Below are 12,898 nucleotides of genomic sequence, written 5' to 3'. Positions count from 1 at the left end.
GTGTGCTGTGTTTGTGTCAGATCGAGATGGCTCAGAAGCTGCTGAACTCGGACCTGGCGGAGCTCATCAGTAAGATGCGTCTGGCGCAGCAGTACGTCTTGACCAGCCTGCAGCAGGACTACAAGAAGCAGATGCTGACCGCGGCTCACGCGCTCGCCGTCGACGCCAAGAACCTGCTGGACGTCATCGACCAGGCGCGGCTGAAGATGCACTGATTCCTCCTGATGCTGGATCATCACGGAGGACACCTTCAACCGAGCAGACGCTACACGCATAAACCTTTTATAATAGAGATTCTTGAGGATTTGGTGGAGCGGAGAGGATATCGCAGACATATTGATTTATAACCGTTTAGCAGCACCATGTTTTATTTTGTATCCAGAAATGAACTTTTTTCAGCGCTGGAGAATCTGCAACTGGAACCCAATGAACTCCAATGATGGTTTTCCAGTGATCCAAAGGCTTATCGGCATCACGTGATTTTATATCGTCGATATGTTGATCTCAAAGTGATCAAGGTGCTTTAACATCCTGAGAAACTCGCCGAGACACGAGCATACGCTCTCATGTACAGACTCACAAAGCCAAACCACAGTGATATTTAACAGATTTTTAAAAGGACTCAGCGATTGTATGAAACTGAGCATCATATCACGCTGGACTCCGAAGCCAATATAGTCACATATCAGTCACTTGAAGCACATATTGGTAAATTGTTATAATCAAAGCTGCCTTCTGAATTCATTTTAAAAGACTTAATTCTGTTATTTTTTACCACACTAGGGTTGATGTAACCCGTTTGAGTTTGGACTAGAATTACTTTTGTGTACAGAACAATCGTGAAATCCATTTTGTCATTAATATAAATTATTCTCAGGAAGAAGCAACTGTACAGATCTTTTAACTAATAAAATGCTATTATCTTTAGCTGAAGGTGTCCTGGGCTTATTTCTGCTGGACTGCTATTAGACCTTTTGACTTTCATTTTTTTTGGGTTAGAAATAAAAGGTCATGATAGAGTTGAGGAGTTTTAATTATTCAATTTAGTATTTATTTTAGTCAATAATTGTTGAGAAAAAAATTCTAGTCATGCTCTGAAATGACAATGATTTTTGAAACAGTCGTCAAAATCATGATTAAACTGAACATGCTTTGGATAAAAGCTTTGGCTAAATCATGGGTTTTCAAAAAATTTCATATTTTCTTGGCAACAAAAAATTGTAATTTTTTTTTTATGTATATATTTTATAAACTAGATCTTTAATTATTTTATTTTTTATTTATATATTTTTTATAAATATAATTCCTTTGCATTGTGTAAGAAAAATGGTACGCGTTATATAAGGACATGTTGAACAAAATTGTAAGTAGTCTCTTGATTTCTCACCAGTCTTTTGAAAAGTAGAACGACCATAACATAAATGAGTAAATGTTTTCTTTTTAATTTTTTTAACATTGACACTTTTTTTTTTTTTTTGCTGTAAAGACTTGTAGACTTCTGGCTAACGTAAGCTTAGTTTTTTTCCTTATAAACTACATATACAAAAGAAATATGTATTTTCTCTTTTTAAGGTGAATGGTTCTTTAGAACCTGAAGTTTCACATGCAAGAAAGTATTATGTATTGCATGAGATAGTAACACTTCACAATATTTATAAATGCATTAACATTAATGCACTATGTATTAGTCTTCATCTTTGAACAGCAGTATTTTTATTAACTCATGTCAACATTTAGTTTTTCTCCAGATCCATTAAATACTAACATTCAACTTTTGAGTAGTGTATTAGTAAATTACGGTGGCCGAGAAGTGCTAAACAAATCACAATTCTGAAAACAAAATAACAAACGCAAATGCAAGTCTAAAAAACAAAATAACAATTTAGAAAACACAACAATTCAGAAAACATAAGTCAGAAAACAAGACAAACCGGAAGAGGTAGGTATAGTTTGAGACCGCGCCATTGGTTTGGGATTACTCACCGCTGACTGGACGAGACATCTGTCAATCAACGTATACAGGGAAGAACCAGCCGAAGAACAGCAGAGCCGTGGTAGAAAGTTCGGAGATGGTATTAAAGTAGCTCAGTTTAAATGTATTGTATGAATTGCCTTTACTATGGAATAAAAAATACGGGGTGTCTATACGTTTTCTGATTTGTCCTTGTGTTTTCTGACTTATGTTTTCTGAATTGTCATTTTGTTTTTTAGACTTGCATTTGCGTCTGTAATTTATTTTGTTTTCAGAATTGTGATTTGTTTAGCACTAAATGCCGACGTCAACATTAATAAATGCTTGAGTATTTTTATTAGTTCATATTATCTAAGGTTATGAAATGTTAACAAATGAAACCGTATTGTAAAGTGTTACCCAAAAAAATAAGCCTTAATTTTATATTAAAACAGAAGTTAATCATATTAGCATTATATTAGGTTTCAGGAAAAATGTGAAACTAAAAATGCTTTGAATAGTGGATACTTTGGTTAACTAAACCAACACAAACAGCATTGACAGTTTCAATGTTTTTTATTAAAAGAGCTGCTTTAGTCGAACAGACCGAAGCCCATGTCGTCATCAGACTCCTCGGACTCTTCTTTCTTCTCCTCTTTCTTCTCTTCCTCCTTGGCTGTAATGAAAACAGAAGTGGAGTTCAGAGCTACGAATCTCAGTGAATAAATCAAACGCACGTGGATGCATCTGAATGAGAGCGTGAGCTCACCGGGTGCATCTCCACCTGCAGGAGCAGCAGCAGCAGCACCACCAGCAGCAGCAGCCGGAGCAGCTCCACCACCGGCTCCAACGTTACAGATCAGACTGCCGATGTCAACGCTGGCCAGAGCCTGAACACAGGAAATGACATCAGACTCAACACGCTTATACACTCAGCACTTAAAGCTTAAGATGCACTATGACATGAACGTTTAAGCACAACTGACTCCTTAATGTTCACATTTAACTGGATAAATGACATGCAGGCATTTCCATCACCCTCATGGAAGCGTCAGGTGGAAATAAACGCACCTTAGCGAAGAGACCGGGCCAGAAGGGCTCGATGGTCACACCGGCGGCCTTGATCAGAGCGTTCAGTTTGTCGTCCTGCAAAACACAACCAGAGACAATTAACATCAGTGCATGGATGCTTTGCTAACAATGTACAATTATACAGTCATTATACATTAGATGCTAATACCACAGTACTTTCAAAAAGAAAACACGTGGTGGTACCATATGAGGTTACTCCTGGAAGAATACCATGGTACCACATGTAAAAACCATGCTATAAAAACTGTAACCATAAGTGAAACAATCAAGTTTTGTTTTAAAAAGTATTTAAAACAATACAATAAAATATTACAAATAAACAAATAGTTTCTGTTGTATTTTATATACAACAGAAAAATAATATATGAATGAATTCAAGAAAAATTCGTTTTTAATACTTAAAAAACCTGTCAGCTTCAGCGATTTCATTAGATGTTAATACTACGGTACAATAAAATTACTATATTTTTTATCACGATATTTAGATGGTACTTCAAAGTATACCATTAAAAAAACAAAAAAAACATGTTAATACCACAGTACTTTTTAGTTTGTTTTATGCACATGTATCTTTCATAAATAAACTTATTTTTTATAAATACCACTGATTGTTTAGTAGGCGACAGTTGTTCATTTAATGCTGTCAAAAATCAACGATTGAAAAGCATAAAAGCTACATAAAGAAATGAAGGCAGCAGAAGGCATAAACTGTTTAATGAAGTCTCTGTGATTAAGCAGAAACACTTTTAATGGAATGAAACACAAAAACAAACGTACATCATTCTCGCTGAACACACAACCAACAGTCACGTTACTAAAATTAATCCATATTCAAAGCAAATCTGATAATTAATCTGAAACTCTGGTCTTTTGGCACCCTTGTGATATGGTCTTAATTTCAAAACACTATTTGAGACTGCATTAAAGGTCCCATCAAAATACATTCTGTAAAATTAAACCAAGCTTTTCATATTTTACTTCTCATCCTATAATTCAACGAGATACAGCAACCGTTTGCACTGCCGGACGCTGCACACGCGCGTGTCTCAGTCGAGCCGGTTACATTTCTCTGATTAGCGGAGCACAACTGAGCCCAGATAGCCAAATGTGGTTTGGTCTTTTGTTATTGAATCCGATGACTGATCTTAAGATAATGCTGAGCTGTTCTGTTGTGACGATGTCAATCTTTATGGGATTTTCCTTTGGGCTTTTCATCGTAAGACACGCCGTACTCGTTCACTCTGGTTTTGTCCACTGGATAGAGCCTGAAACCACATCAACATCTCATAAAACACCCATACGAGTTTAAACACCAGCTCTGGATCAGTGTTTGACTGTGGCTCCTCACCATCTCTGATAGAGGTACACGAGGAACACCACGTCATCTCTGAAACACGCTAACCGATGTGACGTGGGCATCGTGATGATGAATGCAAAAACGTCATCGATAAACGTATTAAAAGCCTGTTGAGACAAATGAGTGTCAAAATTATAAAGGACACCACTCCTCAATCATTGAAAGACAAACTGGATTTTTTTGTTGTCAATATTAGTAGTCAATAATTAATTTATTAAATCAGACAACCAATATCAGAAATTATTTTATTAAACAGAGATTTTTGTTATTTATATATATTATATATATTAAAATATATATATTTAAAATAATGCATAATGCACAATAGAAAATATGGAGAACTGTTACATTAAAAAAATAATAAAAAAAGTAAATAATTAAAAGAATAAAAGAAAAAATTATAAAAATATATAATATATAAAAATATATATCATTTATTAAGTCTGACAAGTAATATGATATATGTTAATAAGTTGTTAGATTTTATGCTGTTTTATTTACAAAATAATAATAATAAAAATGTATTTAAAAATAATGCATAATGCACAATAGAAAATAGATTTGTTATATAGAAAAAAACATGTATTTGATACCTGTAGCATAAAAAAGTTTGTTTAAATAAAAAAATAAAATAAAATAAAAAATAAATTATAAATAAAAATATATAATTTGAGTCTGACAACTAATGTGGTATATTATATTATTAATTTGTTAGATTTTATGTTGTTTTATTTACAAAATAATAATAATAAAAAATAAAAAATAATGCATAATGCACAATAGAAAATAGATTTTTTTATATAGAAAAAACATGTATTTGATACCTGTAGCATAAAAAAAGTTTGTTTAAATAAAAAAATTTAAATAAAATAAAAAATAAATGATAAATAAAAATATATAATTTATTGGGTCTGACAACTAATGTGATATATTATTTTATTAATTTGTTAGATTTATGTTGTTTTAATAAAAATAAAATATATATATATATATATTCAAAATAATGCATAATGCAAAATAAAAAATATGGAGAATTGTTAAAAAAATTTATTTATAAAATACAATATTTGAAAATATTTTATATACAATTTTTTTCTCCAATTCAGAGCCATGTCGATACTTTAAAAGCAGTATTATCTGTCAAAACAAATACTGTCTCTGTATACATCATGCATTAACAATGCAAACAGCATCAGAGAGCTTCCCGACTGTAGTATCGTCTCTCACCTTGTACATAAAGGCTTTCCAGGGCAGATGAGCGACGGATTTCAGCTGTTAAAACAAATGCATTGATTATTAAATCAAACATCATTTCATTATTCTGAAAGCAAGAGATATTGAGACCGAACAAACCTTGTAATTTACAAAGAGTTGAGGCAGCATAAAGAGGAATCCAAAGGCGTACACCCCTGACCGAGAACAACAACCATCAATTACATTTCCATCATGAATGTTTCTAAATGAATCAATCAGTCAGACAGAGCTACAAAATGAAACTTACCATTGACTAAACTGTTAATAATCCAGGAGTACCAGCTGTTCAAACACAATACATATTCATCAGCTGTGCACTTTAGATAACAGTAAAAAAAAAAAAAAAAGTGTTTTATACTCTGTTTTAGCCATGAATATATTCAGGACTCTTCACCTTTTGTACTTGACAAACACAAGAGAGTAAACCGCCCCGGCGAGACACAGAGGATACAGCAGATAGGACAGATACTTCATCGCCTGCTCAGAGGAACAACATTCAAATCAAACTTCAGATATCAAAACATAATCAGAAGACTGCGGTTCGGATGAAGCTTTAACTCACCAGCGTGTCATATTCCTCGGTTCGTTTCTCAGATTCATCAAGCTTCCCAAACTGTTCCCCAAACAATTCAGAGTTAAAGAATAATCCCTTTTAACTATTAGTAACAAAATCACGAAAGAAAAACCACAAAAGTTTACCAGGAACGTGGGAGTCAAGCCCCTCCATACGACGTGTATTTTAAAAGCCTTCTTCACTTTCCACACCTGAAAAACAAGAGCAAAAACATCAATATTATACAAAGACCAAAGCAGTGAGTTTCAGAAAGAGCTTACTACTTCAGTCTGTGTGCATTGAATTGATTTAATACACGAGTTTCACAATTTGAGTTGAATTACTGAAATAAATTAACTTTTCCACGACATTCTAATTTATTGAGATGCACCTGTACAAGGAATTTGGTTTAGTGTCACAAGCTTCCAGTACACAGAGACAACAACAACACACTGATAATAAAAATAAGATGTGAATAAAATACACATGCATAAATATAAATAAACCACAAAAAAAGAATAAAGATTTATGTTCATTCTGTCCACTTGATCCAAATAAATCTGCAGCAGGAACAACAACGAACAAAAAAGCACGAGTGAAATCTTGCGGTACCTCGATCAAAGAGCCGATCCCAGCAGGAAGTAGAACCAGCAGACTGGTCTGCTCATCCAGCAGATACAGGAAGATCACAATGGTGCTGAAACACCTCCACAGCACTGAGACACACACACAAACACCTCACATCAACCCACATCCAATCATCTGTGATACATGCAAACACATGTTGCTGAATGATCTGGCTCATATTATTATAAGTGATGCAACCGTATCGAATTATTTTCCACATTTATGAATAAAAATGTACTGTAACTACTATCAGATAAATTATGACGCTATATTTGAAACGGTATATACTTAAATATGAACATATATCATAAAATAGATTCATTAAATATACATATCTGACACACAAATTTGTATTTTCTATCATTTATATTTATAAACCACCTAAATTTAAATTTCACAAGAAAACAGTCGAATAACACTGAAAGTAGGGTCCACTCAGTATCATCATTATTTTTTATAAACTATAATCAGTGATATTTTAGTATTATTGACATGTTATTTTAAATATATTTTGAATTTGTTTGCATTTTTAATTTGAGTGTCTACTTTTAAGGTTTCAAATAAATTTTTGGAGGATAAAATGTCAATTTGTTTGAAATAATGTTACATTGTCATTCAGTGTAATACAATATTTAAGTAAAAATTCAAACAACATGCTTATTCTGGCTTGTACATATTAAAATATATAAAAGAATAAAGGGGCGTATTAAATTTTATTGTGTTTTAAATTAGTAAAAAATTCTTACTGACAAATGGGCAAAACCTAGGATAGTGGCACATTTTAGAAATGTAAAATTACAACTAATTAGTATTTGGGGTGAAAGTAATTAGTCTTTTAATATGTCATAAATTGATTTTTGTTGTAAATATGCCTGACAAGACTGTTACACTGAATGACATTTTAGTGGGTCTCTTCTGTAAATCAGGGGAAAATGTATGATATTTATTTTTTGCTCGGAAAAACAAAAACAAAATTGCAATTAAATTTAACAGAAAACTTTTTTAATTTTTTGGGGTAAAAACAACAACAATTTAAAGCAGTATTACACTTATTGTTTATATATATATTTTTTTTTCTTCAGTTTTAGTTTGAATTATTTTAGCACTTCAAGTTATACAAAAAACTAGCTGAAATAAATATATTTGTTTTTTTTAATATTTTATTTTAGTTAACATTTATTTTTATTAAAAAAAGTTTTTTATGGTTTTAGTTTTAGATTACAATAGCAATCCTAATGATATTATGAGTTTGAGAGAGGCGGGGCATAGAGGACCTACAATAATGTACAGTATTTTAAAAATAATGTGTTTTTTGAACATTAAAGCATGTCAACATATTCTGTTACACCAAATACACAAAATAATGATCTTTAAAAAAGCATCATATGACCCCTTTAACTAAATATATCATCATCAACAACTTTATTATTATTATTATTATTATATAATCATATGCAATTATTTTATATAAATTAATTCTTTAACAGCAATCCAAAACTGTTAATTGAATGAACTACATTACTTGATGGACATATAATTTATCTAAATAATTATTAATATATTTAATTAAACACATTTGATATTGCTGTTAATTATTAATGGTTGAATTCCTTTCATATTTAATTTTTACATTTTGATTATATATTGTATAAAATACGTGTTGATAACCTTATAAAAAAATTAGAAAAAAAACAACATTTAAAGCCATTTAACCTTGACAAATTCACTTTAATTCCCCAGGAGTCTGCAGATTCTTACCAAACTGCTGAAGTGAATAAACGGCGTCCTGCATATGGATCCAGAAGCGCAGTTTCCCCAGAGCGATGGAGTCGTATGAGATGGTCAGAGGCAGCTCAGTGCTGCTGCGGTTGATTTCCTGCAGATCAGACACATTAACACTCGATGTGCATGTTCACTACAGCTAGCTGCAAGAAAACCGCTCGAATGTAGAGAATCAGAGGAGCAGTACCATTAAATCCTTCACTCGGTTGCTCAGCTCATCTACAAACAGCAGCGGCAGGTAAATCATCTTCTTCCCGCTCTGATATCTGCAGGACAGGAATGGAAAGGAGAATTAGAGAGGCATGTAGGATGATATAGAACTTATAGCACTGTTGGAATCATTTCACATGCGTTAGTCAATGTGGTAAGTCACTGTAAGACACAGCAATTATCTCATGGATTTATTGCTTTATCCCTTAAAGGTGACATATCATGAAAATCTAACTTTTCCAGGTTTTAAGTGCTATAATCAGGTCCCCGGTGCATCTACCAACCAAGGAAACGTGAAAAAGATGAACCCAGTAACTTTGTTTTGGTAAGCCTTTTTCTGCAAGCGTCTGAGAAAACGAGCACGTCTGATTTCGCTCCCTTGGTGGCAAAGGGATCTCATTATAATATTACCGCCCCTTAATCTGCATGTTTCCACCCACGGAGCCGTCATTTGATTTCGCAAGCGACAACGATGTACCAGTTCTAATGCCATGGTGAAAGTTTGAGGAAAACATGCTAACTGTTCTGTCTTTGGCTGCACTGACGAGCACAGAACACTGTTTAGTAACCGACTGTTTTTGTAACTCATGTGTGTTTTTAACGTAAACTTTTGTGTGAATGAGAACTTAGTTTAGTACTCACATGCTGTGACAGCAGCTTTCTGTCCGTGTGCTTCGGATGTGTGCGCTCAGAAAACCATATATCAGAAATTTTAACTCATCTGGTTTAAAACTCATGATTTCAGCGCGATAAACATGATAATCGGAACCAAAACAGATGTTTTTAGCAGGTCCGAGCTGTAAAGGCGCAGCTCTATTCTGGAAAAGGGGGCGGGGAGCAGCAGCTCATTTGCATTTAAAGAGACAGGCACGAAAAACAACGTGTTTCTGCTTCCACTCAAAATAGGCATTTTCAAAATGATATAATAAATGATCTGTGAAGTATTTTGAGCTGAAACTTCACAGACACATTCTGGGGACACCAGAGACTTATATTACATATTGTAAAAAGGGGCATAATATGTCTCCTTTAATTGACTAAAGGTCATTGCAGAGGTCAGGTGTAATATGAATGAACCTGATGGACTCACACTCTCATGTAGCGGTGCACGTCTCCAGGAAGGGCCTCTCGATCAAACTGGAAGTTCTCGGACACCACGTTCACCGTCAGACGGGAACGCCAGTGAGAAACGGGCCGGTCCAGCTCAGAGTCGCTACTCTGCTTCTGCTGATCCGGTTTCTGAGTACAAATCAGATTGGTTTGTGTAATGTAAACAGGAACATGGAAACAAAACTTGTTCAGATGCAAGACGTGGGAGTCAGCTCACCTGCGGCTCGTCCTGCCCCGTGATCAGGCTGATCTCTGGAGGTTTGGGCAGCATGTATGTGGTCAGTTGCGTGACTAAATGCACCTGATGCGGATCCTGCCACGGCGAGACTCCTGCCTGATGCAGGAACACCATGGCGTACAGCGTCCCATTTTTGCGGGTCTTTTTCGGCAAAGACACATTAACTAACCTTGAAAAGATGTGACAGCGCAAATCTGGTATGTGATAGTTGCTTATAATGGACACAAATGAAGCCCTACATGACGGAAATACAGAGTAACTGTGATATAATGTTAGTTCCGTCTATTAAATGATTTCTCTTTTACCTCTCAAACCTGGTGTTGACATCAAACTCTTCCTCTCTGTGGATCAGACTGTGTCCACCATCAGCATTGGGTCTTAATGCAGTGTAGACGCTGAGCTGTTAAACACACGTCCAAATTATCTCTGTTGTTGCATTTATTATTATATATTCTTATTTTTACTGGAATGTATTTTGTATTGTATAATGTTGATTATTTGCCATTCAAATAAATAAATTGAACAAATGTCTGCTAATGCAGGTGAAATGTGGAAATGTTTAAAGAAAAGCAGTGTAAAAATAAAATAATATAAAAAAATATAATTAAATTAAATTAAAAATAGAATTAAAATAAATTAGATTAAAACATATAAAATTAGATTAAAATAAATAAATAGATCAAAATAAACAAATTTGAAAAATATTTAAATAAATAAATAAAAAGATGAATAAATAAAAATTAGATATATAAATAAAATGTATATAAATATAAATAAATAGATAAACTTGGTATTAACATAAATAGATAAAAATAAATAAAAAATTAGATTTAAATACACAAATATATAGAACAAAAAATGTAAAATAAGATTAGATTAAAATATATATGAATTAGATATATAAATAAAATGTATATAAATATAAATAAATAGATAAACTTCGTATTAACATAAATAGATAAAAATAAATAAAAAATTAGATTTAAATACACAAATATATAGAACAAAAAATGTAAAATAAGATTAGATTAAAATATATAAATATGAATTAGATTAAAAATAAATAGATGAATAAATAAAACAGTAGGATAAAATATATCAATAAATAAAATACATTGACATACATAAATAGATCAATGTAAATACAAATTTGATTAAAATAAATAGTTCAACAAATAAAATTTTATTAAAATGTATATAAATATATGAATATATGAACATATTATGAATAATGAATAGGAAATGTCATAAGTAAATAAATATATAGTACAGTGCTATAATGAGTAGGAAAAAACAATTAATAATTAAATTAGAAACTAAAATGTTTCACAGTATAAATCTGGTCTTTACACAAGAAACTATACAGATGCCTTTTAAATTGTAGAATTGGGGCCCCTTCCATTGTGCTAATGTACCAAAATGTATTAATAGTCCACATCTTAGTATGCACCAATATGTCGCTCTATAAAAACCTGCGTGTTTACATGCATTGTCTGAAAATAAAAGTCTGAAGGTAAATGTTCACATGTGACAGCACATGGTTTACTCACCTGCAGTCGAGGTTTTCCGGCCAGGTAGGGTGAGATACAGCTGTCACTTTTGGGTTTTTCGCAGGGTTTGGTGTACACGATCCCGTACATGACCCAGCATGTGTGCAGCACGTAGAGGAGGAAGAGCCCCACGATCAGAGCCGTCAGCGAGGTTTTAGGAAACATCCTGACTGCGTCAATCCCAGCACGCCGCTTCAGAGGACACACATGAGCAAAAGCCGCTCATCAACATGCTGTTCGGACGCTCGATGCAGAAAATAAAGCTGAGATCAGCTGTCGATCAGTCCTGATGCACAGACACTCCGAATCCACACATCAGCATCGTTCATAACCTCTCCAGACTGCTACTCTGATATCTCATCCGCGTTAGACTCCAGCATCCTCAGATATCGCGTATAAAGTCACCGATGGCTCCTCATGATGAAGCGAGCGTGTTTAATCTCTTTCATTTATCACTCGATTCGCTTTCGACGCGACGCTTCAATGAGCGCTTACTTCCGGGTTTCACTTCCGCCTCCTTCTTCTTCTTCTTGGGTTTATTCGCGGTTGGCAAACAACTTATTGGTGCATTACCGCCACCACCTGGTATGGAGTGTGGACCAGGATGTCATATACATATACATTTAGTCTTTGCAACTTTACAGATCTTCTTTATGCACCAAGAGCTTGTAACACTCCAAAGAGAAAGGAGAAATTGAAATCGCATCATATGACCCCTTTAAAAAAAAAAAACATTAAAAAAACGATATTCTTCCACTTAAATTAGTTTCTCTATATTGAAACAATAGATTATCACACTTGTCTTTTGACTCTTTCCGCAAAATATCTATTAAATCAAATCATATTTTCATCTCTCCCAATTTTTGAATCATGTCTTCTTTCTGTTTCATATTTCTGACAATATATCATAACATGTTCTACTGTCTCTTCCTGCCCCCAGAAATCACATTTCCCTGTGTTATGTTTACCTATCTTGTGTCCAAACCTAAGCCTCGATGTTATTATTTCGTCTCCCCTATTCCTCACTGTACACCTCATTTCTCCCACTTTCCTTTGAATCCTATGAAACCATTGCCCTTTTCTTGTTTTTTTTCCCATTGACTTTGCCACCTTTCCTCCAATCTCTTATTAATGATGCTCTTGATTTCTGCCTTGCTGATATTAACTGTAAAAT

At 33.6% G+C, this 12,898-nt stretch overlaps 2 protein-coding genes and 1 pseudogene across 2 annotated transcripts; 1 reads left to right on the top strand and 2 right to left on the bottom strand.

Annotated features, from left to right (window-relative positions):
- LOC107751690 (focal adhesion kinase 1-like) overlaps window positions 1–1,193 on the top strand; it is a 76,991-nt pseudogene extending 75,798 nt beyond the window's left edge.
- A 1,315-nt stretch (window positions 1,194–2,508) lies between these two features.
- Window positions 2,509–3,142, bottom strand: LOC107751671 (60S acidic ribosomal protein P1-like). The gene is made up of 3 exons (XM_016567410.1): window positions 3,023–3,142; window positions 2,721–2,841; window positions 2,509–2,627 (listed from the first exon to the last, which is right to left on the bottom strand). Exons 1-3 carry the CDS (start codon window positions 3,125–3,127, stop codon window positions 2,545–2,547), a joined length of 309 nt encoding a protein of 102 aa, XP_016422896.1. The 5' UTR covers window positions 3,128–3,142; the 3' UTR covers window positions 2,509–2,544.
- A 610-nt stretch (window positions 3,143–3,752) lies between these two features.
- Window positions 3,753–12,258, bottom strand: LOC107751689 (cleft lip and palate transmembrane protein 1-like protein). Its single transcript, XM_016567443.1, has 15 exons — window positions 11,725–12,258; window positions 10,480–10,574; window positions 10,154–10,343; window positions 9,917–10,065; window positions 8,804–8,882; window positions 8,593–8,710; window positions 6,820–6,944; window positions 6,354–6,419; window positions 6,217–6,267; window positions 6,049–6,131; window positions 5,902–5,936; window positions 5,754–5,809; window positions 5,628–5,672; window positions 4,392–4,507; window positions 3,753–4,308 (listed from the first exon to the last, which is right to left on the bottom strand). Exons 1-15 carry the CDS (start codon window positions 11,887–11,889, stop codon window positions 4,224–4,226), a joined length of 1,458 nt encoding a protein of 485 aa, XP_016422929.1. The 5' UTR covers window positions 11,890–12,258; the 3' UTR covers window positions 3,753–4,223.
- Between the last annotated feature and the right edge of the window lie 640 nt (window positions 12,259–12,898).

Source organism: Sinocyclocheilus rhinocerous, unplaced genomic scaffold, assembly GCF_001515625.1.
Source record: "Sinocyclocheilus rhinocerous isolate Xijiao unplaced genomic scaffold, SAMN03320098_v1.1 scaffold422, whole genome shotgun sequence".
Taxonomy (NCBI): domain Eukaryota; kingdom Metazoa; phylum Chordata; class Actinopteri; order Cypriniformes; family Cyprinidae; genus Sinocyclocheilus; species Sinocyclocheilus rhinocerous.
This window is presented reverse-complemented; position numbering and strand designations above follow the sequence as displayed.